The sequence below is a fragment of the Rhinocladiella mackenziei genome (assembly GCF_000835555.1).
Source record: "Rhinocladiella mackenziei CBS 650.93 unplaced genomic scaffold supercont1.2, whole genome shotgun sequence".
Lineage (NCBI taxonomy): Eukaryota > Fungi > Ascomycota > Eurotiomycetes > Chaetothyriales > Herpotrichiellaceae > Rhinocladiella > Rhinocladiella mackenziei.
In genome coordinates this window covers 245,333-269,042 of record NW_013550603.1, presented here as the reverse complement: position 1 = coordinate 269,042, position 23,710 = coordinate 245,333, and the positions used below count along the sequence as shown (strand labels likewise).

General features: G+C 51.5%; 9 protein-coding genes across 9 annotated transcripts; 5 read left to right on the top strand and 4 right to left on the bottom strand.

The window, feature by feature from the left end:
- Positions 1–635: 635 nt before the first annotated feature.
- Positions 636–2,465, top strand: Z518_01900 (uncharacterized protein; the record flags this gene model as incomplete). Its single annotated transcript, XM_013418929.1, has 1 exon — positions 636–2,465. The coding sequence occupies one exon, from the start codon at positions 636–638 to the stop codon at positions 2,463–2,465; it is 1,830 nt and encodes a 609-aa protein (XP_013274383.1).
- Positions 2,466–4,642: 2,177 nt separating this feature from the next.
- Positions 4,643–6,765, bottom strand: Z518_01899 (uncharacterized protein; the record flags this gene model as incomplete). The annotated part of the gene is made up of 2 exons (XM_013418928.1): positions 4,643–6,379; positions 6,433–6,765. The coding sequence occupies 2 exons, from the start codon at positions 6,763–6,765 to the stop codon at positions 4,643–4,645; spliced, it is 2,070 nt and encodes a 689-aa protein (XP_013274382.1).
- Positions 6,766–10,705: 3,940 nt separating this feature from the next.
- Positions 10,706–11,538, bottom strand: Z518_01898 (uncharacterized protein; the record flags this gene model as incomplete). The annotated part of the gene is made up of 3 exons (XM_013418927.1): positions 10,706–11,196; positions 11,248–11,403; positions 11,460–11,538. 3 exons carry the CDS (start codon positions 11,536–11,538, stop codon positions 10,706–10,708), a joined length of 726 nt encoding a protein of 241 aa, XP_013274381.1.
- Positions 11,539–11,910: 372 nt separating this feature from the next.
- Positions 11,911–13,660, top strand: Z518_01897 (uncharacterized protein; the record flags this gene model as incomplete). The annotated part of the gene is made up of 3 exons (XM_013418926.1): positions 11,911–11,923; positions 11,971–11,993; positions 12,113–13,660. The coding sequence occupies 3 exons, from the start codon at positions 11,911–11,913 to the stop codon at positions 13,658–13,660; spliced, it is 1,584 nt and encodes a 527-aa protein (XP_013274380.1).
- A 789-nt stretch (positions 13,661–14,449) lies between these two features.
- Z518_01896 (uncharacterized protein) lies at positions 14,450–15,541 on the top strand (the record flags this gene model as incomplete). The annotated part of the gene is made up of 2 exons (XM_013418925.1): positions 14,450–14,608; positions 14,717–15,541. 2 exons carry the CDS (start codon positions 14,450–14,452, stop codon positions 15,539–15,541), a joined length of 984 nt encoding a protein of 327 aa, XP_013274379.1.
- A 794-nt stretch (positions 15,542–16,335) lies between these two features.
- Positions 16,336–17,649, bottom strand: Z518_01895 (uncharacterized protein; the record flags this gene model as incomplete). Its single annotated transcript, XM_013418924.1, has 3 exons — positions 16,336–16,894; positions 16,962–17,542; positions 17,599–17,649. 3 exons carry the CDS (start codon positions 17,647–17,649, stop codon positions 16,336–16,338), a joined length of 1,191 nt encoding a protein of 396 aa, XP_013274378.1.
- Positions 17,650–17,960: 311 nt separating this feature from the next.
- On the top strand, positions 17,961–18,768 carry Z518_01894 (uncharacterized protein; the record flags this gene model as incomplete). The annotated part of the gene is made up of 3 exons (XM_013418923.1): positions 17,961–18,086; positions 18,214–18,552; positions 18,616–18,768. The coding sequence occupies 3 exons, from the start codon at positions 17,961–17,963 to the stop codon at positions 18,766–18,768; spliced, it is 618 nt and encodes a 205-aa protein (XP_013274377.1).
- Positions 18,769–19,399: 631 nt separating this feature from the next.
- On the bottom strand, positions 19,400–20,581 carry Z518_01893 (uncharacterized protein; the record flags this gene model as incomplete). Its single annotated transcript, XM_013418922.1, has 1 exon — positions 19,400–20,581. One exon carries the CDS (start codon positions 20,579–20,581, stop codon positions 19,400–19,402), a length of 1,182 nt encoding a protein of 393 aa, XP_013274376.1.
- A 1,083-nt stretch (positions 20,582–21,664) lies between these two features.
- Z518_01892 (uncharacterized protein) lies at positions 21,665–22,905 on the top strand (the record flags this gene model as incomplete). The annotated part of the gene is made up of 4 exons (XM_013418921.1): positions 21,665–21,815; positions 21,871–22,244; positions 22,295–22,373; positions 22,427–22,905. The coding sequence occupies 4 exons, from the start codon at positions 21,665–21,667 to the stop codon at positions 22,903–22,905; spliced, it is 1,083 nt and encodes a 360-aa protein (XP_013274375.1).
- Between the last annotated feature and the right edge of the window lie 805 nt (positions 22,906–23,710).

Here is a 23,710-nt window from a genome sequence, read left to right as displayed (position 1 = left end):
AAAATGGTTGCCTGACCCTCGGCCGCGTGGTTCGCATATTTCTGTTCATCCCACGCCAAGGAGATACACGAGATTGATTCATCACTAACTTAATCAGAAAACTAACATTCTTCACCGTCTTTCTTCACAGCCACGCTGCTATAGACCCCCCGTCATGTCCCACGCTGCTTTGTATCCCGATTAAGGCAGTCCATGCATGCCGGATGCCGGAAAGACTTTGACCACCCCACGCTGATGCCAGGCAACAGGGCCTTTCTTGAGGTATCAGAAAGACCACGCTGTGGTACCGAGATAAGCGGGAGAAAACGAGGTGAGCGAAAGATGATCACAAGGGACGCGCTTCACTTCTCGCGGACAACTGATCCAGCTTCACCCTCTGAGTCAAACTCGTTTCATCCTCGGGTCGCCTATTTGCCTAATATCGGGACTGACCGATGAGGCATTGAAATGTCCCTTCCTAGTCGGACGGAGTGTTTGAAATCAAACATGTCCTTTGGACTTCAAAACGTGATCTTCTTCTCCTTCTTCCTCTGCTACCGCTACTTACTGCTTGCTGCGCTATCATCATCTACTCTGCTCAGATCTCGGACAGTGGAATAACTCACTACGACTCCAACAATACGTTCAAACTCCGTATGCCAACAGCCAGCCTCGACAGCCTGATCGTGTCTCCGGTTGATTTCGAACGGTACAATGGGCACCACCGCCTCCACACCTTTGAGCTCCCGCGCTCACCGAATGACTACTCAACTACACCAATTGATCCCCAATGCACGGCTCAAGACGTGGCCCAATGGCTCAGTCAACCGGGCACAAAAGCCGACCCAGACGACGCCACCATGAAGATCCTCCTCATCCAAACCCGGAACCAATCGACTGCGAAGAAAACTCCAAGTCTTTCGTCCCCGTCCCCTGCGTTGCTCAGAGAACCACCCCGTCCGCGAACATCTGAACGAGAGTCACAGGCAGAATTTGTCTGTGACGTGTTCAATGGTATCGGCCTCCCACTCGCCGCGTTTGGTGCCTATATCAAAGCACACATCGCCTTTGTCTGTGTACCTCCGGCATCAACCAGCATCCATGAAGACCCTTCCACCATGCCAGTATCGGCCGTCGCAAGCGCGAAATACTACTGTTCCGGCACCAGCTGGACGATCGCCTGGTCTTATAGTGTCTCCCAAAATCATACAGCAGCAGTAATGTTCCACCGTGAAGGCGACGGAGACGAGCGCAAGGCCGAAGTCCTCGCAGACCTTCTCCGACTCCAGACGCACCTTTCCCACCCAATGCTCCTGGGTTATATCAAGACGAAAATCTCCCTCAGCTTCACCTTCGACATGCTCGACGACATGAACCGCGAAACACTCGCTTTGGAGCAAGAAATCGGGTTTCCGACATGGAACTGGGTCTTGGACCGAGTAATGCCAGGTCAAGGCGTGGGCGAAACTCAAGACAACGCCGTCGAAGGCTTCAATGTTCTCTCGGGGAAACTTACGAACATCCGCTTCCGCCTACGTACGTTTCAGCAACAAATCAAGTTCATATCGCGGTGCAATGCCAAACATCGGCACGCGTTGAACACTAGAGCAGAAACAGCATCGGGAGGAGGTACAGGAAGGGGATACGAGGCGGCACTGCGTGAATGTGACGAACTCGACGCCTTTATGGACGTCATGTGGGACTATACTTTTGTCCACCTCTTCGACGCGGACTCCCTCGGCGAACGCCTCGCCAACGCCATGTCCGCCGTCTTCCAGCTGACCACACAACGAGACTCACGTGCCAGTCTGGCCATCGCGGACATCAATAATGAACTCGCGTGGCAAGGCAAAACCACAAATACAAGCATGCAAACGATCGCGTTCGTCAGTTTGCTGTTTTTACCGGGCACATTTGTGGCCTCGTTCTTCGATACGCCGATCTTCAACTTTCCCACTCCTCAGAACGGGAGGCAGGTCGTGGTCCCTCAGCCGTTCTGGATTTACTGGACAGTCAGTGGCGTGTTGACGCTGGCGCTGGGGGTAGGATGGATGAGTTATCTCAGACGAAGGCGGGAGATGGATCTGCGCGAGCGTGAGGGCGAGAGACGCCAGTTCCGCGAACGGATCCGGCGTAGAACACACGGAGAGGCGGCGGCCGTGGTGTTGGAAGGGAGAGATCCCCGCTCGGGCATCGCGGACAGTGTTGAGAAGGGATACGGTCGAAACTGCGGCTTCAATTGGGGCTTGGATTCAGCAGGTAGTTTCAGGAAAACACCATCGCTCACTAGAGGCAGTGGATTAAGAGACGACAAACGCCACGGGAAGTGGAGAGTCAAGAATGACCTCTACAGTATTGCCGTTCGAGAACCGACGGGGTCCTCCGCCAATGTCGGCGAAGCAGGCAGATATGCCAATAGTGGATATGGGGACTCTGGCTGGCCGACTGCCAGATCCGCGGCAGCGGCATGCTTGCATGGGCTTTGAAAGGAACCGTGAATTGATTCATTTCCTCAAGAGGATTCACCGGGACCGAGAGATGTGGAGTTAATGTAATTTTCCAACTAACATGTATCCATCAGGTGGCAATGTGTCTTTGAATTCCAAGTCCTTTTACTAGACTACCATGTTCATTGGGGAAAGCAAGAAGCCTGAAAGAATGAAGTGTTTTGAGCAAAGATTGCACAGGCAGCTTCCGTCAAGGAGACGTGAAGGGGGGGAAAGGCAACATGCGGTTGCCCGTGACATTATTATCATCCTTGTCTCAGCGTACGATTTTCCTCCGCACGCTTGAGTGATATACCTTGCTGTCCATAATATCCTTTCCTTCTCAGAATGTATTCCTAGTCCGTCTACTGATTCTGCTTCAATCTCTGATCCAGCTGACCCGTCCTTCCTGAGTCCATTGCTACCAAGCCGGCTGGCGCCAGGAGGGTTCTCACTTGCGCCAGAACTTCGACCAGAGGGAGTACCGCCGGTTTAGTCGCCCTACTTTGCCAGCATCATTGGGATCGACTTTGCCACGGACGAATTCGACGGTTCCAACACGTTTGTCGGGTTGGTCGTCTTTGCGGGGGCCATCGTTTTCTGTACGGCCATTAAGTAGAATGTGAGATGACTCGCAATGGGAGTGGTGAAGGAACGGGAGAAGCAAGAGGATGAAGGAGTGGGTTCGGAATTCATGGGAACTGGTAAGGTTTTTGCTGAGTGAGTGGAGGTCGTTAAAGTGTTGAGGAGAGGAAGAGACGCAAGAACGAACCGGCTGGCTTACAGTCAGACATGATGAGATGGACCTTTAGCGGGGTTGTAGTTTGGTTGTTTCCGATGAATACAGAGGATGATGGTATCGATTGAAGCTAGAGGGACACTCCTGCTTATGTAGACGACTGTGATCTCTATGAGCATCTCGCTCCATTAATATTCCCTTGTTCCTGCAGAGGTTCAGGCAACAGCGTCGCGGAAGATAATTTGGTAGGCGGCAGGAAGGAATCCGGCCAATCGCCTGGACAACTCGTGACCAGCAGGCATGCCCGATTAAGCGCCCCGGATCTCAGATGGTTAGCGCTGTCTTGACAAGATCCGACCAGGATGGAGGACTCCAGGAATAAGAGATCCAAGTGGCATCTGAGAGGGGAAATTCCCCTTCTGTCGACAGAGTAAGAAGATTCTAAGGGTATGGAAATGGTTGGCATGGAATGCCTTGGGATTCATGAGCAAGAGTCTCTGGCACTGGAAGTCCTCTTCGAAAGATACTGCATTGCTAAACCCAGGATGATTTGCGCCTTGAATAGATCAGGTTGTTTGGCCCCAAGTCCACTTGAAGTCATCATTGCCCTGCAAAAAGCTATGATGATAAGCGGGAAAGCTAAGGATGACCAAGATTCTATTGGGGAGCCCACACAGATGGTGACGTTCCTGGATGTAGATTATCTCAGAAGTACCGTCGTCGGATGCCTGAAATGACGAGTTCCGCCGGCTTCAAATGGACCTAGCTGAATCTGGGGTATCGATCGGGGGATTAGCACCATGCAGCGGAGTCTGAAGTCTAGATGCAGGTATGAAAGGGTATTGTGGATGGAAAAGACAGGAAGAGGTTGCGGCTCCCGGAGGATGCCGCCAGGAGTCGAGTCAGCCTTGTCACCTGACAATTCAGGGGCTCCGGTCTTGGCCACAGAAAGGAGATGAAGGACATGGACGGGACATCCGGCCTCGAAATTAACCTTTTAATTGGGAAAGATACTTGATTCATGGCATCTGGTCGGCAAGTGTGGGTGTGGGATTGGAATTGATTACCAAATGAAAGCGGATTCTGGATGAATACCAAAGATTCCACCAAAGATTCCCTTCGTCTACAGAGGCGATTCGCTTTTCTATTCCCGCAGGCGCCTTAGATTAGTCCTGCAAGTCCATCATGCTTCAAAAGAAAATTGTTCCTCCATAATATCCGTGACCTATTTCACGACATTGTCGAAAATCCCAAGTCTAACTTTCATGCATTTTCATCCATTCCCGCTGATTGGCCGTTGGCACATTTTCCCGAGGAAACAAATACGCCGTCCACGAGTATTAAAACGCTCACAGTAAATCAAATCCGATCATATCCATACATCAACTCAGAGAAATAGAACATGGGTAAAAGAAATAGGATCGAGCCTCCGTGTCGTTTAAAGCCCTGAATAGTCCTGGGGCGCGGTGTTTGCAAATACATAATTTTTGGGCTTTTGTTGGGCAAGTTGTTGGGCCACATGTGCGTGTTCTTCTTTCTGATTGGGAAATTCTTGTATGTAGAACTCGGTTTTCCTCTGGTCCGCCTGAAGATCAAGCCCCAAGTCTGACTTGTTGTCGGATGGTAAGATGAATTGTTGGAATGGTCCATTGGGGCCATCACTCTGTGATGGGTATCCAAGAGAAGGAACATAAGTCACCGGGGGAAAGGAAGGAACATCTGGCGATGTCAGGGGTGCGTCGGGCCAACTGCTGTTGGTCAGAGGTCCAGCCGAGTAAGGCGGTGTATAGTCTGGGAATGATGCATATTGTGGGGGAGCTGAAGCAGGAGGAACCAAGGACTGCTGCGATTGTGCTCCGGCCATGAAATCCGGAACCAACGGAGTGATGGGAGGGGAAGTGGTCGTGATTGCGAGATTTTGTGTTGTTGGCATTGAGAATTGATGGGGCAGATCTTCAGATTGTGCAAAATACGGGTTCTTCTCGGGGTCGGTCATTGGGTCATTGGGATAGAGATCGGGGGAGAGCATTGGCGCGGGCAAGTCTGCCAGTGACTGAGCAGCGGCTGCTTGTTGCGCCATTAACTGGTCGAACGCCTCGGCCTCTGCGAAATTCGGTACACACATTGGCGATCTCTGGGCTGAACTGGCTTTGCGGATTCCTGCATAGCGGGAGTTGAGACTCTGGCCCGCAGACTTGACATGTCGCACAGCGTGAGGTACTGGCGGAGTCATGACACCTTGTCGGAAGGTTGGGGAAACCGACGTCAAGGCTCCATATGATCGACTTCGAAGGGAGGCCGAAGTGAGAGCAGCTGGTCTCGGTCTTTTTCGTCGTGCCGCGATATCAAGAGGACCGCTGTGAGGTGGGCAAAACGGCTGTGAACCTCGGCGACCCATCGGGACGTTGGGCGAGCTGCTCACCAACGCAAAATTGCCAAAATTGTTGGAAAGCTCTTCTGTGGTGGATTGACGTCGTGAGCTGGGATATGATGGCATGGTCAACCCTGGAGATGGCAAGACGGCGACCGGTTCATTCTGCTGCTGAGCATGACCGGTCGGCGTGGTCAGTGTTTCTTGCCAGTCTTCAGGAGTCACGACAAAGGGTTCCGGGACATAGTCGACGATGGGATCTCCTGCTGTGTTGGCTTGACTTGATGTGTTTGTCAAAACGTCTTGGTCGAAGCCGAAATCGAACGAGGTGTCCTGAAGCGTGATGGGAGAGGGATAAGGCACCGCACTTGCGTGTTGAGTGGACCATTTCGATATACTGGATGTGGAGGAGCTCGGTTGATGGCCATTCACTCGGAGAGGAAGCTGGGTCGTGGACATGGACTGTGGAGGGGGCATTGTGACCTCCGGTTGGGGGGCTTGTTGGGCATGCGCGGCCTTTGCTTGTCCCAGCGCCCTTTGAAGAGAAGCCCAACCCGCTTCCTTGGAATCACCGGCGATCTTGACTTTAATTGGCGAGGTAGGAGTGATTGGCTTTTCTTCCTTTTTAGGTGAGGCCACAGATCGTGTAGGAGAGGCGATTTCTTGCTTGGGAGTGGTAGACACGGTTGCCCCGTTGGCATCACCAGGCTTCGAATTGTCGTCAGTTTTAGCAGCATTCTGCGCCTCGTACTCCTCTCTCTTCTTCTCGTGTTTTGCCTTTGCTCGTCGATTTTGAAACCAATTCTGTCAATCAGTCAGCCCCGACGGGTTCTCTTCCGGATCGGCCACCAACCTACCCCGACTCGCTGAATCTTCAAGTTTGTCTGGATGGCCAATTGTCTCTTAACCTGCGAATTGGGCTTGTGATTTTCTTGGAATTTAGCCTCCAGAATGTCAAATTGCTCCTTGGTAAGTCTGGGCCGAGAAGGGGCCTCGTCCATGTCTCGATAGTCATCATGCATCATGCCAGCGGCCATGAGATCGGCATACTCAGCGGCTCCGTACGGACCATAGTAGTCGTCGAATTGCTGCTGAGGATGCACCATGTAAGGCGGGTATGGGACGGCTTGGAAGAAAGCGGAAGATTGATGCTGAGGCGGAAAGGGAAAAGGCTCTTGCATGTAGTCCATGGTGTTCTGCCAATGGAGAGAATTGTCTTCGTCAGTGACATTCCTGCTCAGCGAGCGATTGTGCCATCGCCGGGGATGTTGTCCGTCAGACATCGAGCATCTCAAACCACAAACCTCGTAGCGGTTCCGGTGATAAGGAGGGGAGAGCTTCGAGCTGTGTTGGCCTGAAGGAACGACGAAAGACTTGGAGGGAGGGAAATCTAAGTGTCGCTCATAGGCAGCCGGCGTAAGAAGGAACGTAATAGCGGTTATAGAAGGAAGGAGGAGACAGTCGCAACCAGGGGCTTGATCTGGGGTTCCGGTAGTTAGACAAAGACGGAGAAATAAAAAGGAGATCGAAGCCACACAAGAAGGCAGGGGGCCGATCGAAAGTTGAGAAGGTGGTGCGGACGGCGTGATGTATCGTAGCGATGACGGCAAGTATAGTACGAGGAGCGAAGAATGGTGGAGGAGATGGTAGAGCGAGTATGGTCAGTTAAGCCAGGTGGGCGAAGTCGGGAATTTTAGATTTTAGAGGCGACGTCCCGAGAGCTCAGGCGAGAACTAACGAGGACCAGGACCGGGGTAAGGTGTCTCGACGACGACAGAGATATCAAATCAAGTCAGAGCTTCTCTCGCGGAGGGGATGTTTGAAGTCGATGGTGGTTGATGGCTGATGGCTGGTGAGTGACAGGGAAACAGCTGGAGCAACAGAGGTGCACGTCCACTTTGTGATGTCCTCCAACGAGCGAGAAGGCAGTTCAATGTTCATCAGTGCGTGCTCTTGACTCGAGAGAGACACAGATGGACAAATGGGTGACGGGTATTGGGACAGGAACCACTGACCGGGGGAGCGAAAGCCTACGGGTGGAGCCACTCAAGCATTTTGTTCTTAGCTTGCAATTCACAGTCGCCGTCCAGAGGAAAAGAAAAAGGATTGACTGCGCAGGGCGCTTGGTGGACTCGAACGTTTGGCCTCTCCCCGGGATTCAGCTTCCACCTCCCCGGGCGAGCCGCACAAAGAACGCTCGGCAGGGAACCAACCTAAACAAAGAGGGCAGTCCTAGACAAGTACTGGCTAGACAGTAGAATTTCATACCGAGAAGTCGCCCATAAGACTTCTATGCCCTGGAGGTTAACGAGTCAACTTGCGGACACGCCCCGATAGACTCTCGAGTCTTTCTGCCCTGCATCTTGTGTTCTTTGTTGGTTCCTTTCTCGGCCCTCTTCACATCCTGCTCTGAGGGCTCGAGGCCCCGAGGCGTCATCTCAATCGATTGGACCGTTTGGCAAGGGGCTTCTTTGGTTATCGGCGCCAATGCAGGAACAAACTTGAACGGTCCAGTCGAACCGCGGTGAGGCAAAACATCGACAAGGCCAGGGCTAACCAAGCGCTCCAGGGAAAGCCAGGGAGCCGTGCAATCCTTGTCGTTCTCAGGTTCCCCCAAGCCCGCTCACCCGACCCAGATCTAACCCGTTCCAGGGCAAGTTTCAGCGCAAAGAGCCCATTGTGCCACAACCGGACACCCAAGCGGGAAGCGCGGTGGGGTTTTGTCCGGGTTTGCGATGGCCTGTACCCTGGTCCAAGAGGCGTTCGAAGGGAGATGAAATGAGATGAAATGGGGCGATGGCTTCGATGCTCAACGCCAAAATCCACACGCGAAAGACAGACGCCTTTGCCCACTGCCACGCCGATGAATGCTGGTATTTGCTTCCATTGACCTGCGTCTGACAGCGAGTTTTGAAGTTGACTTGCCGTCTGCCCGGCATTTGCCAGTTGGATGACGTGCCTAACTCAAGCAACACGCCTATTAGACTCCGGACTCAGGCAAGGGAAACCAGCGGCGCCTCTCATTGTTCAATTCTCCTTCAAATCCCCGGTAAGCTGGAACTCTAATGCACTGTGCCTAGTTGACTGCGACCCGAGGGCAAAAGCTGAATGGGCGGCTCGAAATGCCTTTCTCCCCCACGACATTTGGGCGCATCGCTGTTCCGCATCCCTGCCGTTCTTTTGCGCTGACCATAGCGTAACCGACATCATCACATCAAGGCTCTGACTTGGTCGGCCGTCTAGTATGGAGCAGAGCTACAGTGGTATTCGAGAGTCATTCGTCATCAAGATGATCCCCAACATAGTTGATGATCATATTCTGTCTCCTCCACCCACTCCTAGATCATGGAGCGCTTTCTTGGACACCCTGGTCTGGCCCAGCATCCCCTGTGAAGAGAAGTACATCACAAATTTGGTACCTGCAGCTGTGGCGGAGGGAACTGGTACCACCACAGGCAGCTGAAACCGCAATCCATATCTGCACAGACGGAGGAGCCATTGCGCAGCCGTCATCCACTCATCACTCAGCACGCATCCTGCATCACCAACCACCACCACTCAGGTTTGTCCGTTACACGCTCTACTGTCAGAGCCTTGGGAGCAAGCCTCTCTACCGAGACGCGCGACAAAAGTTGAGGCGTTCTTTCGCCCTCTTGAGCAATTCATCAATAACTGAATGTACGGAAAAAGGGGGAAGGGAGAGGGGGGTGTTCTCTCTAGCATCAGCCCTCTTAGGCTGATCATGGTCGATATCTTTGACCTGGTTGTTGATCAAGGCTATGATACGTGAACAAATTTTCCGGAGAGAATCCATTACAGCTGCTAACGCTGGCAAGGGGGGTGGTTTCGGGAGCACAAATTCAAAGACAGCAATTTCCAATGCATCGCGGCAAGGGTCTTAGTGCACCCGCTTTGGCAAGAAAAGAGTCGGGGGTTCCTTTACCGACAGATTTTGGGGCCAACCTCGCCTGTTGAGTCAAAACTCCTTCGATCTCGTCAATACCAGCTCGAGTCGAACTTTTCGCTTGTTCTCCTGTTCGCCGCTTGGGGCTCCCGCTCAGTCCGGCTTCCACTCCGACTCTTTTTTAATCTTCCTTTGCAACCCTGGTATCCGCCAATCAGCTCTTCACGTTGATGTCTTCCCCTGCTCCCCCTGCCATAGCTCGCTTCATAGACGGTTTTTTATGCCCTTCGCTACATCTGGTATTGTCAACAATAATGCGTGTGCTCACTTGATGCTAATTACGCATCAAATTCCAAATTCATGTATCCATTTACTATAGTAGGTTCATCATCTGCTCAACAAGGTGGCCTGGCTTCGCCCCCCCTTCTGAAATTGTATGTTCCACAATCCTGCACTTCCAAGCAAGAATTGGTACCTTCTCACCATTGTGCGACATCGACTCTACATTGTCGCCAAGGACATCTGTCCAGGTACGCCATGGTCTTTACGCACCCGGGGAGATAACTAGGGCCATCGTCTTGGGTGCGACGGTTAGCCTGTAGCTTCATGAGAGCAGATCTGAGGGCATATAGCACAGGCCACAGTGGCCGGCGCTTTGTCCAATTCATCTCTCGACCATCACCTCACCAACTGCCGAATGACAGCTCGAGATCGCTGGAACGAGGTGCAGCATAACGCTCCGAGTCAACATTTTGACTTTTGTTGCCCTCGGAGAATGGAAGGTCTCTCCGCGTTGCACTACCCAGAGACACCGTCCCTACAGCGGTTGCCAACGGTGTCGAGGAGCATGACATGATCGAGAAGATCCATTTCGCATATCGCATGAAGCGTCGTTCGTCCAAGCCCGTCCTTGGACTTTCTCGCATGATTTGTCCACTCCACCAACTCCGAGCTTAATACGCACGGCCCTCAGCCTCGGATAATGTTGCTTCACAGAAGTCGAAGGTGGTGGCGAGGCAGATTGGCTTCTCGAGAATGCAATGATCAAGTGACTGTGGCGAGAATGGAGCGTTTTTGATGATGCGGCTCTTTCCTCACGACCACTGCTCTATCCGTCGGCTAATTTTTACGTCTATCTGGAGATCTTCTTGTCTCCTAGCCCAATTGAACTCCAACGCCCTGCTGAAAAGTGATCAGTGACGCAGTGGTATGAGGGATCGCACTGGTCAGACTGCATGGACCAAGGCATTTGTGATCTCGATCTCTACGACCCCATCTGCAAAGTTCTTGAGAGTCAGACTTCCCAGGTCTTGTACAATCCAGTCTGCCCCCGCTTCTTTCAACTGACCAATCGTATGTGTGGTGGACAGACCGATAACCTTGAAACCTGCTGCTTTGCCAGCACGGACTCCTGAGGGCGCATCTTCAATAACGATCATGTGAGAAGTGTCGGACAATCCCAGACGTTGGCGACCGAGAAGATAGCAAGCGGGATCGGGCTTGCCATTTTCCACGTCCTCTGCAACTACAGTGCAGCGTGGGTGTGCAAGCTTCAACACCTTGATCCACCCATCGAGCAGTGCTCTTGTAGCCGAGGTGACCACAGCCCAGGGCGCATTGACAGCTTCGAGACTGGTGAGGAGTTGACGGGCTCCAGGGATTTCCACCGCATCCTGGCCGAATTCAATAGGAATTAAGGATTCTTGATGGTTGATGTCTGAACATCGTTAGATGTGAGTCGGGTAAATGGTTGATGTTCCGGTCTTACACTCCCAGTTTGCCTTGGAAGGATCATAGATCATGAAGGTATCGATGCTTCGTCTTCCGTGCGAGGTGGCGAGGATGACATTGGGGTCGACTCCCATCAATTGGCCTTGCTTGTGCCAATGTTTGACAACGGCTTCGGTGCTGTCGATGATGGTACCTATACCACTGGGTTAGGTGTCCCGTTAAGCAGTCGCGGTTGTGGTACAGGTCTACCGTCAAAATCAAAGAGGATGCCATTAGCTGAGACAATTTCGGGTGGTGCAGAAAATGAATATTCCTCAACTGAGCCCATAAGTGTTCGGTGTTTTTATTCTCTCATCAATATCAGGATTCAGTAAAGTGTGACCAAGGGAATTCCGGAACGTGACCTGAAGTCTACAGTCTATCCTGCGCCGTCTACTGTCTATGACCTTAGGAAGTTGTTTATATAGTTTGGTCAGATTCTTTTAAATTCCCTTTCCGGCGTCGGGAAGGTTGCTGAATATGGAGAGCAGCCGAGAAAAGCGTCTGGCCTCCAAAGGGCTTCGGTCAAAGATCTGCCGGTCTACATCTTGGCGCTGTCCGCCGTCGGCAACAGTATTTTTGGGGATTTTTGGATACCGTCAAATGATCACTCGAGTTTGAAGGTCAAAAGAGGATCAGGTCGTCTGCTCTTCCCGCAAAGATGGTCAAGCCCTGTAAGTACTTGATCTTCAGTGACTGCCCTCCCCTGACCCACGGCTAGTCTCAAAGTCCAAGCGCACGCCGGTGCGACTGAGGCATAAAATCGAGAAAGCAAGTGCGGCAAAACAGAGAAAGTTGAGAAAAGAAGCCAAAAAGGGAGGAAATCCTGCTGCGCCAAATTTACTGTTTCTGACGATCTTTAGAACCCCCAATGGAAGTCGCGGTTAAAGAAGGACCCCGGAATCCCAAATCTGTTCCCATTCAAGAACAAAATCCTCGAAGAGATTGAAGAGAGGAAGAGACTGAAAGCAGAAAATGCGCAGAGGCTGCGGGATGCTGCCAAAGAGAAGAAGAAAGGGGGCAAAGATGTGCCGCCCACGGAAACCGCCCAAGATGATGATGACGATCTCATGGAAGATGATGACGATGTCACTGATGAAGAAATGGATGAAGAAGACGACACAAACACTGGAGCGAATCCTTTGACTGCTTTGGTCGCGTCCGCACAAGCAAGAGCGGCCGAATTTGATGGATGGACCGTTTCGGGAGACATCGGCGCAGAGCACGAAGATGACGATGAAAGCGGGGTTCAAATCTCAGAGACAGCGACGACCGACCACAGATATCCAGATTCCTCAAGGAAAGCCTTCGATAAAATCTTCAAACAGGTTCTCGACGCTGCAGATGTGGTACTCTATGTGTTAGATGCCCGAGACCCTGAGGGCACACGATCACGAGAGGTGGAACGACAGATTATGTCTGCAGAGAGTGGTTCCAAACGATTAATCCTCGTTTTGAACAAGATTGACCTCGTACCTCCCCCGGTCCTGAAGGGTTGGCTGACACATCTACGACGATATTTCCCCACGGTCCCTCTCCGGGCATCGACTCCTGCATCCAATGCTCACACCTTCGACCACAAACAACTTACTCTCAAAGCGACATCCGAATCACTCCTACGCTCACTGAAATCATACGCAGCCTCGAAACAGCTGAAAAGATCCATTTCTGTCGGTGTCATCGGATATCCCAACGTGGGAAAGTCGTCCATTATTAATGCTTTGACTTCACGGTTGAATAAAGGAACCCCAAGCTTCGCCTGCCCGGTTGGATCCGAAGCAGGAGTTACTAGAAGCTTGAGAGAAGTCAAGGTCGACAGCAAACTGAAGATCCTTGATTCCCCGGGAATAGTCTTCCCGGCAACAGTGGATGGTGAAGACAAAGAAGACAAACAACGGCGAAGAGCCGAACATGAAGCACGATTGATTCTTCTCAACGCTTTACCACCCAGCCAAATCTCCGATCCCATTCCAGCGGTCAATCTCCTTCTCTCCAGATTGTCCACCTCCGAAGCATTGTATGAGAAGCTGCTGTCGCATTATGGAATTGCCGCGTTGGGCTCTTTTGCGAAAGGAGACAAAACCACTGATTTTCTGGTTCAGGTGGCGCGAAAGAGGGGCAGACTAGGGAAAGGCGGCGTCCCCAACTTGAATGCGGCGGCAATGACTGTTATGGCAGACTGGAGGGACGGAAGGATACAGGGTTGGATTGAGCCGCCGGTTTTGAAGGTCGCAGACGATGCACCAATGGCCGAGGTCGGAGAAGACAAAGCTTTGGCTGTGGGTGCAGACAGAAAACAAATTGTCAAAGAATGGGCAGCTGAGTTCAAGCTGGAGGGACTTTGGGGTGACGATTATGACCACGAACAGGGAACCTCCATGGCAAATGACGCTATGCAGATAGAATCGTAATCGATGTTGAAAAAATGCATGGTGTCTGGTGTTGGAGAGATACCAGGAGACTCTCCCAGGGAGATGCCAAAAAGGGATGAATTGACACCGTTACCCTGAATATCATCCGCTATGGTTCAGAACCTATCATGCGAGATTATCCACGAGGGAAGCAGACGGGTGATTTTCCAGTTAAGAAAACTGGTCGGAACCATAGGAAAGAGGCACGGAGAATTCGCCGCGTATTTAAATTCGCGAGTCGCGCTTCGAACCCTTTGGACCGCGTCTCTTTAGCTCCATAGTGTTGCAGCGACCAGGTCCTCTATCTCTACTGGAATCCAAGGCTTCTTCACTCACAATCTCACTCTGAGAAAATATAACCCTTCGTGACTGTCGAGTGATCGGCCAGAGAAACCCATCAACTCGTCTCGCGTTGATCCTCAATCCATGTCGTCCCCGACACCACATTAAAAAGTTCCTCCGATTACACCAACTGCTGAGAAACAATTTGCGCGGGTGGTCTTTGGATTCGATGAAAACAGAGAAGAACAGTGCATACATTAGCAGTATTTTGCCATAGAAAAGTCATATTCCATCCCAGAGAAGGACGAGCAGGACAAAGACGATTACGGAGGCATTCCACGGCCGAGAACGACTCAACGTGTACGGACTTTTGCATTTCGCAAAATTCGAGCTAAAGAACCATCACATTCCTCCATCTTCTGCGCTGCTCGAATCCTTCCTTGACGGACCAGAGGCTCCTCTTCTCGTAAAATCATCACTTTATCTCGCAGGTTGCCAACTTGAGCCATGCCGCGAAGAAACGGGGCTTCAACGGCTACTACAGGCGCCCACGACGATACCTCAATGATTTCCAACGCCACGACATCATCTACCCACGCACATCCCACGCCGAAGTCATCTCGACAGTCAGGTGGGGGGAAGCCAGACGATAGTGTCGGTATTGATGTACGTCTATTACAATTTCCAAGAAGCGCAGGGAAATTATCTTCCTGCTACGGAACAAAGTCTACAAAGACGCAAAATTTAAATATCCAGTGATTGACCAATGTGCAGGACTTACTCCTACCACGAACACTGACATCCCGTCTGGCTCGCGGCGTCCTCCCGGCCAACACCTCCATACAGAAGGATGCAACACTTGCCCTGGCAAAGTCCGCAACGGTATTCATATCCTATCTGGCGCATCACGCGAATGAACAAACCACGAAGAAAACCATTAGACCCCAAGATGTTATCCAGGCGTTAAGGGAGATTGAAATGGCTGGCGTGATGGAATTGGGTGTGGTAGGCAAGGATGGACGACTCGGGGGCCGGCTGGAACGAGAGATGGAGGTTTATGAAAACACAATGAGAGGAAAGAGGAAAGGGTATCGGGATAAAATCAAAGCCAGGGAGAGCGGTGGCGGTGCGCCAGACGCGGAGGTAGAGGGTACCGATGACAGAGGGGAGCCGAGCAGTAAAAGGGCCCGGAGGATGAACGAGGAGGATGAAGATGAGGACGAAAGGATGCTTGAGCAGCAGCTTAATGGCACTGGAATAGAGATTAGATATAGTTCGGTCCCGAAAGGGAGGCGGAATACCAGTGGGACATCGCCGACCGCGAGTAGGAAAGGAAATGTGGCTGTTGATGAAGAGGAGGATGAGGAATCAGATGCCGATGAAGAAGGAGAAGGAGAAGGAGAAGGCGGTGATGAAGACGAGGAAGAAGATGAAGATGAAGATGAAGAGAACGACGAGGACGAACAGGATGACGATGATGATGAAGACGACGACATTGACAACGCACGACATCCCAATAGCACCCGCAGTAGCAGAGGGAAGGTAGGACTCATGCCCGATGGAAACATTGAGATGGGAAGCGAAGATGAGAGTGATTGATTTGCTTGACTCTGGTTTTCAGATCACCACTCTCCGTCGTCTTTTGAGATGAAATGGCCGGGTCTGGGGACGTCAGCGCCACTGAATTGTACCATTTGGAAATATTCGAACGTCTTGGTGTGCATAAGGAAGTCGTTCCAGAGGCTATGCCGTGTATCCATTGCAAAGGCGAAGTTGTCTGATATTTCTCTTCAATATTTGCTGGTGTCTGGTTCCTCAAATCCAACGCCACAGCCACCAGCCCCAATTTTTCAACGAATTCTTGTTCACCAAGTTGCGGCGAAGGAGATCGTCGACGAGGTTGTCGACACCTCAGTCCCGGATGACAAGTACAGCTTCAGTTTAAGCCTTGCAGTTTTTTTTTTTTTTTTTTTTCCTTGAGGTCAACATTCCAGCAGCATAGTGTGTGAAGGCCAACTCGTTCCTCAGAGAACGCGCTAATGAATTCTCGGTAGTGGTTTCTCTTCGTCAATCCATCCCGGGAGACTGAAGCGGTTGATTGTGTGGGTATTCGGTAGGAAAGAAACTGAGAGCGAGAGAAAGACCGGCGGTGATTCCCAAGGAGGGGATGAGCGAAAGAGACACAGGATCAGAGATCTTGTAGGAATGAATCTGAAGAGGACCTAGCAAGGACCTGGTGACGTGGGAAAGTTAGCCAGAGCCTGTATCTGTCACAATGACTTTCTCACCAGGTTGATCAGTAGTATTCCCTAGTAGGAGCACCATCGATACGGAGCATGGCTTCTGGTTGTGCGTGACTAAAGTTGGTTGATGTTTGTTGGCTACACGGCGACTTAGTTTGTGTCCATTTGATCTCCTCTACCGTCGTCTCTCCTTTCCTGAGTCACAGTGTCTTTGACTCCTTCCAGAAATACTTCAACAGCTTCACCACCTCCCAAAGGTACACCGCCTCGCCTCATGAATCCTCCATTTCGAACGGGAATATTGAGAGCTTCACTGATACTAGGTAGACCGCCATCGCGCAATGCAATCGTGAGACTCGATAGACTCTGCGAGAATTGTGGTGATCGTAAAACTCTCCGCAAAATATCCTTTTTCTGATCCAAACTCGGTGCTTGCCCAGCCGCCTCGACAGATCCACCGTCCGTGTTCAAAGCCGACGCGTGGTCTGCCTGTTGTGCTATGGTCACCAAAGTTGGTGGAAGGTACTGAAGCAATTGGTCAACAAGTTCGTCATCCGCTAAATCAATCCAAGGTATTGTTGATGCAGGGGCCAGTAAGTCTGCCAGAGTGGTGAATAATTTTTCTTGTGGAGCGGATTGACTTCTTTGGTTGTCTCCCATGGATTGAATGAAGTTTTGAATTATGGTGTTGACATTCATTCTAGCAGCCCTGCCACATGTCAGATTCCCTGATTCCAGCATGGAGCGAAAACGCACGACTTGGGTGCATTACCTACGCTCTTCCACCGTCTGCTCCACCCTCTCTCGACTGTTCTCCTTCTTCGCGAATGTCACCACCTGTGGCATCTGGCCCTGCACCGCCGCTTCCAGAAGGACGACGATTTACATCATGGTCTGTACCCTCGACATCTTCCATCATCTCGTCGTCGTCATCTGGGCCATTCTGATCGCTCGGTAGATTGGCCATTTGCTGTTGGACGTCCACCTCTTCGCCTTGAAGGAGATTGTTCACAATCTGGCCCAATTTCAGATCTCGGGCGCTGAACCATGATGGATCGCCTTGGGGGTGTTGACTGCGGGATTGTAGCCAGAAGACGTGTCGCTGTGAGCTCGAGGAGAATTTCAAAACGTATATTCTGCCATTTGTTGGCTTTTTCGGATTGGACGGATTCTCGGCACTCGTAGGTTGGTAAGGGACAAATGAGCCGTCAGTGGGAAACATGTACAGATCGATTTCCGGATCCTCTAATGACGCCGTCCTCGCTCGCCAACAAAAGTGAAGGATCTCATCTTCGGCATACAGGTAGATGTACCCAGGAGTTGGGAGCGACTTGACCTTTGGCGGGGAGGAACTCGTCTTGTTTCGGCTTGGTTAGCTAGATATTTTCAATGGTGAAGTAAGAGGAGACTCACGTCGAGCTCACAACGTCCGGCCTTGAAGGTTATTATGGGCGAAATCGACATTGTGGCGGATTGTTGTATAGACTGGTTTCTGACGATCTGGAGACAAATTTGTTTTGACACAAGCATGCCCGAGCCTGGTCACGTGCACCCCATTTCCCAGGAAACTGCATTTCACTGACTACTACTTCGTACTAGTAGGCCAGCGACTTCGCTGAGCCAAGAGACGCTAACCCACATCGGGCCAAAAATCTTTCCGGGAAACCACCAGCCGCGCACACTTTGAATTTCCAAGGCGCCTTCTGGTTTACCAGCACTACCACTTACCTGGCGAACAACACCGACCTCCTCTATCTCTCAGGCTTGTGGTCAAAATGTCTGCGGCAGAAGCGAACCCTGTTGTTTTCAAGAAGTTTGGCTCGGGGACCCGCAGCGTCCCTCGTTCTGATCTCAAGGCGAAGAAATGGTATCCGACCTACGATGAGCCACAGCCAAAGAAGGTGAGCAATACCTGCGAGTCTGATTGTCGAAGGAAGGAAATCGCGGTGTCACCCTCTTGAATGCACGCACTGCGTCGACAACTACGTTTTTAATCTACTCAATTTACTGACTTGAGCATTTCACCAGGCCCGCAAGTCCATCCACCCATCCAAACCCCGAGCCTCTCTTCAACCTGGTGCCGTCCTGATCCTCCTCGCCGGTCGATTCCGTGGTAAACGAGTTATCCTCCTCAAGAACCTCAAGGAAGGCGCACTACTCGTGACCGGTCCCTTCAAGATCAATGGCGTTCCCTTACGACGAGTGAACTCCAGATACGTCATTGCGACATCCACAAAAGTCGATATCAGTGGTCTGGACCAATCGACATTAGACAAGATTGCCAGCCCCGAGTACTTTGCACGGGAGAAGAAGAGCAAGAAGGAGAAGGGTGAGGATGCTTTCATGAAGCAAGGAGAGAAGCCAATAGTAAGAGGCCTAGAACGGGATTGGAGCTTTTGATTGGATCTGGAAAGACTAACATTGTGACAGAAGAAGGCCCCTGCTTCTCAACGCGCGGCCGACCAGAAGACCATTGACAAGCCCCTACTTTCGGCCATTAAGAACGAAGAATTCCTCGCCAGCTACTTGAAATCCAGCTTCAGTCTGAGACACGGTCAGAAACCTCATGAAATGGTGTTCTAAGTGCGTCAACTTTCAGCTGAGGCAGGGACGGAGTGGAGAGATGTGGAGAACCAGGAATGAATGAACTAGACGAGGGTGTTTGCTGCTGAATGCTTGCACAGTGTGACCTCCAACCAAGCTACGGTTCCATAGAAGGAAACAGGGAATCGTAATGGATCGGAAGCGCCGAGCATGAATTGCCATGAGGGAGGATTGCCGTGGAAGCATGCAACGATGTGCTGTTTCATGAGCACACTGCAGTCCAAATGACAAATTACCAAGAAAATTAAAAGACTACCAAAATCGATTCGACCAGAAGTAATATGGGATTGAACTTTTTGGGATTCCACTGTTTCAGCCTCCTGACTAACTAGACCCAAACGGTAGCAGGGTGAGATCTGACCTTTTTCAAATGCGTCTCGCAGTCCTCGTGTGCCTTCAGATCTCGACATTCTCTCGTGGGGCATCTATCCATTCAAAATTCGTTAACAGGAAGTGTGCTCTTGCTATGAGAACCGACCGAATCCATACATCGGAAGAGGATCACTCACCTTCCAATAAATTTCCCTCATTGAATCCGCCATGAAGAAATGAGAAGACCAAAGCGCCATTAACTCGAACCCGCTCATCTTTCATTTCACATTGTTCGGTTTCAACTCTCACTCCAATTCCTTGTCCGTCTCCTAGTTCCGACATTCTTTGCCTCGGCAACTTTGCCATTGACCTTCTTCTTAGCCTTTGTTTTCATCTTATCCACTCGCTCGGATACGTCATGCTTGTCGGCCTCCATCGCCACATCGTCCAACACATCAGCGCCCACGCTAGTGCCCATAACCCAATCCACTAGGCCCCAAGGACCGTAGTTTCCCTCCCCACCACAGAGAACATGCGTGTCCGTTCGGCGCGCGACCCCGCCAAGGATGAAGTTTGTCGGGGCGGTGGAATAGCCGCTGTAAGCAAAGGTTTCTTCGAGAGACACCAGGGTCAGATAGAGAATGTAGGTCAGGAGATGGAATCGGAAGAGGAGCGCAGGGAGGTATGTCGGGAGAAAGGACCGCGTGAGGTAGGCGAGCGGGTGGTCATAGCTAGCCGCTAGGGGGAAGGGGGTGGCCAGCGAGTGATACCAATCCTGATGCGCCCTGGACAGGGAAGTGTTGGTTTCGTGGAGCACGTGGCGGTGGAGTGTGTATGCGATTATTTCGCGGAAGAGATAACCCCACGTCAGGTCGTTGAGGATTCCCAGCGGTAATGGGAGGGTGGTCGTGACGCGGAGGGCGGAGCGGATCAGGAGGACTCGTGTGAATAGGATTTCGACCAGCGATTGAATGACCACGCCCAACAGGACGTTGAACATTGACCAACCGAGCATGCGTAGCATGCGAAGGGTTCGTTGGCGGCTGGCATTTTTGAATGGTAAGCCGGATTCCCCTAGAGCTTTGAAGCTCTCGGCTGCGGAGGGTAGTAGCGCATCGAAGAGAAGAAAGAGTGACGAGGGAAAGATGTAGAATAGGAGCTTAACCGCCAGGGTCGCCACAATTTCGACGCGCAGAGGTGGATGAGATAGGACGAGGGTCGACCACGTCAAGTAGAAGAAGAGGAGGTTGAGAGAGGTCGAGTAAGATGTCATTGTCGGGATGAGGAGGATGGAAAGAAAGGGGAAGCCAAGGAGGGCGTCCATCATGGTGCGCAATGCCGTCCAAGTCGAGAGTATGGACGAGGTCGCGTAGTTATAAATTGTCGCGGCATAAGACGGTGGTGGTGGGCAGGAGAGAGCAGTCGGGAGAAAGGACGACCATGACTGAGGGAGATAGCAGGCTGGGTTGTAGGAAGGCATGGAGAATATCGGGTTGAGTTTGTCAACGCATCAATCCAAATGGATGCTGGAGATTCTTCAAGTGTGAAAGGTACTGGGTGGCTAGCCATGGTGTAAGATTGAAAAGTTGGGTTGCAAACAAACAGACACGACGTCATAGCGAATGTGTATCGCTTGATTGCGCCAGCCACACTTCGCTCCACCAGCCACACATTTCGAGCGCCACACATGCACTTTTTCATTTTCGGATCTCGCTTCCCCCCCATGACTTTTGCCCTGGCTTTCGCCAAACCCCTTTGTTCTCTCTCTTCCGCCGGAAGTCAAAATTGTTCTGAGTTCATGTTGTATGGGGTCTCACGACCTGCCCCCACGCAGTGCCCAAGATCCCACTAAAAGGATCTTGAGAATATCTTTCCCGTTTGCACAACTATTGATATCTAAGTCTCTTCGGGCCACATATCGCCGTGAGAAATCAAAAAATCTGAACATGAGTAGTGAGACAGAGACGCAGAGAACCGGGAAGGAACACTTATTCAGCTGTACCATCTGGTCTCCATGAGGCGCTCTTGTAGTTGCCCTCGGCTTTTCTCATCCGCGAATCTCAACGGAGCAGCTGCCTCTGCCCTTAGAATCCTGTGGTCAGCTGGTTGGAAAAGCTAAAATGTGTTGGTGGCCCGGGCAATATCTCATACCATATTAGATCAGATCCTGGTATCGACAAAGCTTCATTGGTGAGGATCTCACAGCGTCCTGATACGCGGATTTGGGCCTAGAATGCGGGGTTTGTAGCATACGTTGCAGAGGATCCAGATCATCTGTCTTGGATCAGTTTTCCATTGGCAAGGCACTCCGTGCTCTCTGTCCAGCTGCCAATGGCCGTTTGATCTGTGCCGCCATAGCTGTTGAGGATGCCGTCTTCAACCCCGAAGTGTCACTCAAATTTGGGGCTCCTCAAGGCTCGCCGACTAAAGGCCCGTGGTCGTGGTGGCATAAATAGCTGTCAATTCCTCGATCTGTTGAAGACAGCTTGTTATAGAAGCTTCGGAATCTATACCAGCGACAACTCATTCCCCGTAAAACGACCAGTGGATCCTTTCCCACACCATGCCTGATATTTCAATTCCGAAAATTCAAACAGCCGCAATAGTCCGGAAACAGGGCGGACCAGTCGAGTTTGATGACAACTATCCCGTCACGCTGCCCGGAGCAGACGAGGTTCTTGTAAAGGTCTTGTACACAGGAGTCTGTCAAAGTGGTGAAGGCAATATCGTCGTTTTATTGTCTTCATCGAAACTGACGACATTGGCCAGACCTGCACACGAAAGCGGGGACCGCAACCGGGCCGGACGGTCTTCCCATTACAAACATCAAACTGCCCCATGTTGGCGGCCACGAAGGTGTAGGGCGAATTGTCGCATTTGGCCCCAATCTGTCACCCGGCGAAGAGTTGCAGTTAGGAACTTTGGTTGGCATCCGTTTTGCCTCACGCGTATGCCACCAGTGCGAGTATTGTATCACTGGCCGAGATCAACATTGCGAGAAGTCGACAAACCATCTCCACCACGAAGATGGCAGTTTTCAGCAGTATTGCGTGCTTGATACCAAGTACTTGACATTATTGCCGCAGGACATTGACCCCGTGGTGGTCGGGCCTGCTCTATGCGCCGGTGTAACGGCGTATAAAGTACGCATATATTCATTGAAACATGTTGTGACTTGTGCTGATTCTGCCAGGCTGTCGTCAATGCGCACTTGAAGGAAGGGGAATGGCTTACAGTCATTGGAGCCGGAGGGGGCTTGGGCCACTTTGCAGGTGAGCGACCTCCTTTCGGACATAAGCCCACCTTCAACTCACCAAGCAAACAGTACAATATGGCCTTGCTCTCGGAGCTAGAGTGCTTGGTGTCGATGCTGGCCTAGAGAAACAGAAGTTTGTGGAGTCTCTGGGTGCGACTTTTGTGGATTTTACCAAATGTAAGGACTTGGCAGAGGAAGTCAGAAAACTCACCAGCGGGGGCACCCATGCAGCAGTTGTCACGAGTGGCCACCCTCGAGCCTTTCAGAAACTGGCCGATATGATCAGGGTCGGTGGGTCTTTATGTATGGTTGGCATCCCGCCAGGGGATGTGCGGCTAGACACGCCTGTTGCCACGATTGTCATTAAGGGATTAAGAATCCAAGGCAATTTGGTTGGATCGCTGAAAGAAACGCTGGAAGCCGTAGGACTAGTCCAGAATGGAAAGGTAAAGCCGCATGTCCAGATTCGAGCTTTCCGGGAACTGCCTGAAGTGTACGAAATGCTGGAGAAGGGCGACATCCCTGGTCGAATCGTATTGCAGCTATAGAACAGCCACAGTCATAGAAGCGAATAATTGAGTGGTCTGGATTTTGTGAGACACTCTCCATCTTAAGGTTTCTCTCTGCAGCCAATGTTATCCACACTCCCAGCGAGTGACGAGAAGTGCCTGGGCTTTGGGCTTCCCCAGTTCGCAGGCAGTTCGCATACGGTCCGTTGCCCATGATTTTCTCTCCGTTGCTTGCTGCAATGCAATGCAAATGTGGCCAGACCATGTAGCTCACAACCCGCACGCACGCATTGACACGGGCCGAGGAGCTTTCACAGATTGCAGCGAACCACGGCCCAAGGCCTCTCCCCAATGCTGGGCAAATAGCCACTCCCAGCCATCGAGATATTGAGCGGGAAATCTGAAGGGCCGCCAGGGAAGATCCTTGGGCGAGTCGTTAGAAAGAGGCCGGTCTTTAGAAAACGACAAAGGAACGTCGACCAATGACATTGTCGACAGCGCGGCTGGCTGGCGGTGTCACATACTTAAGGATGGATGGATGTGTGGTCAGTGCTTTGCATTGTGGCGTCGTCACCAGATGCAGCTCTTGGCCAAGGGCCAGCGTCCATCTGGACCTGATTTGACCGTTTCGGTGGGCAGAGGCATGCCATATTTACTTTGATTTTGGTGCACATCTTTTGGGAACGGCGCAATTTTGACGAGAATGGCAACCTGATCCAACCGGGGGATGTCCTGTCGTGACCTCATCTTTTGGCTGGATCAGATTTGAGCCCTCCGAGAACTCTGTACGTCTCAAAATCTTGAGTTGACCACATTCCTGTTTTGGCCCAGCCTTGTTAATTGC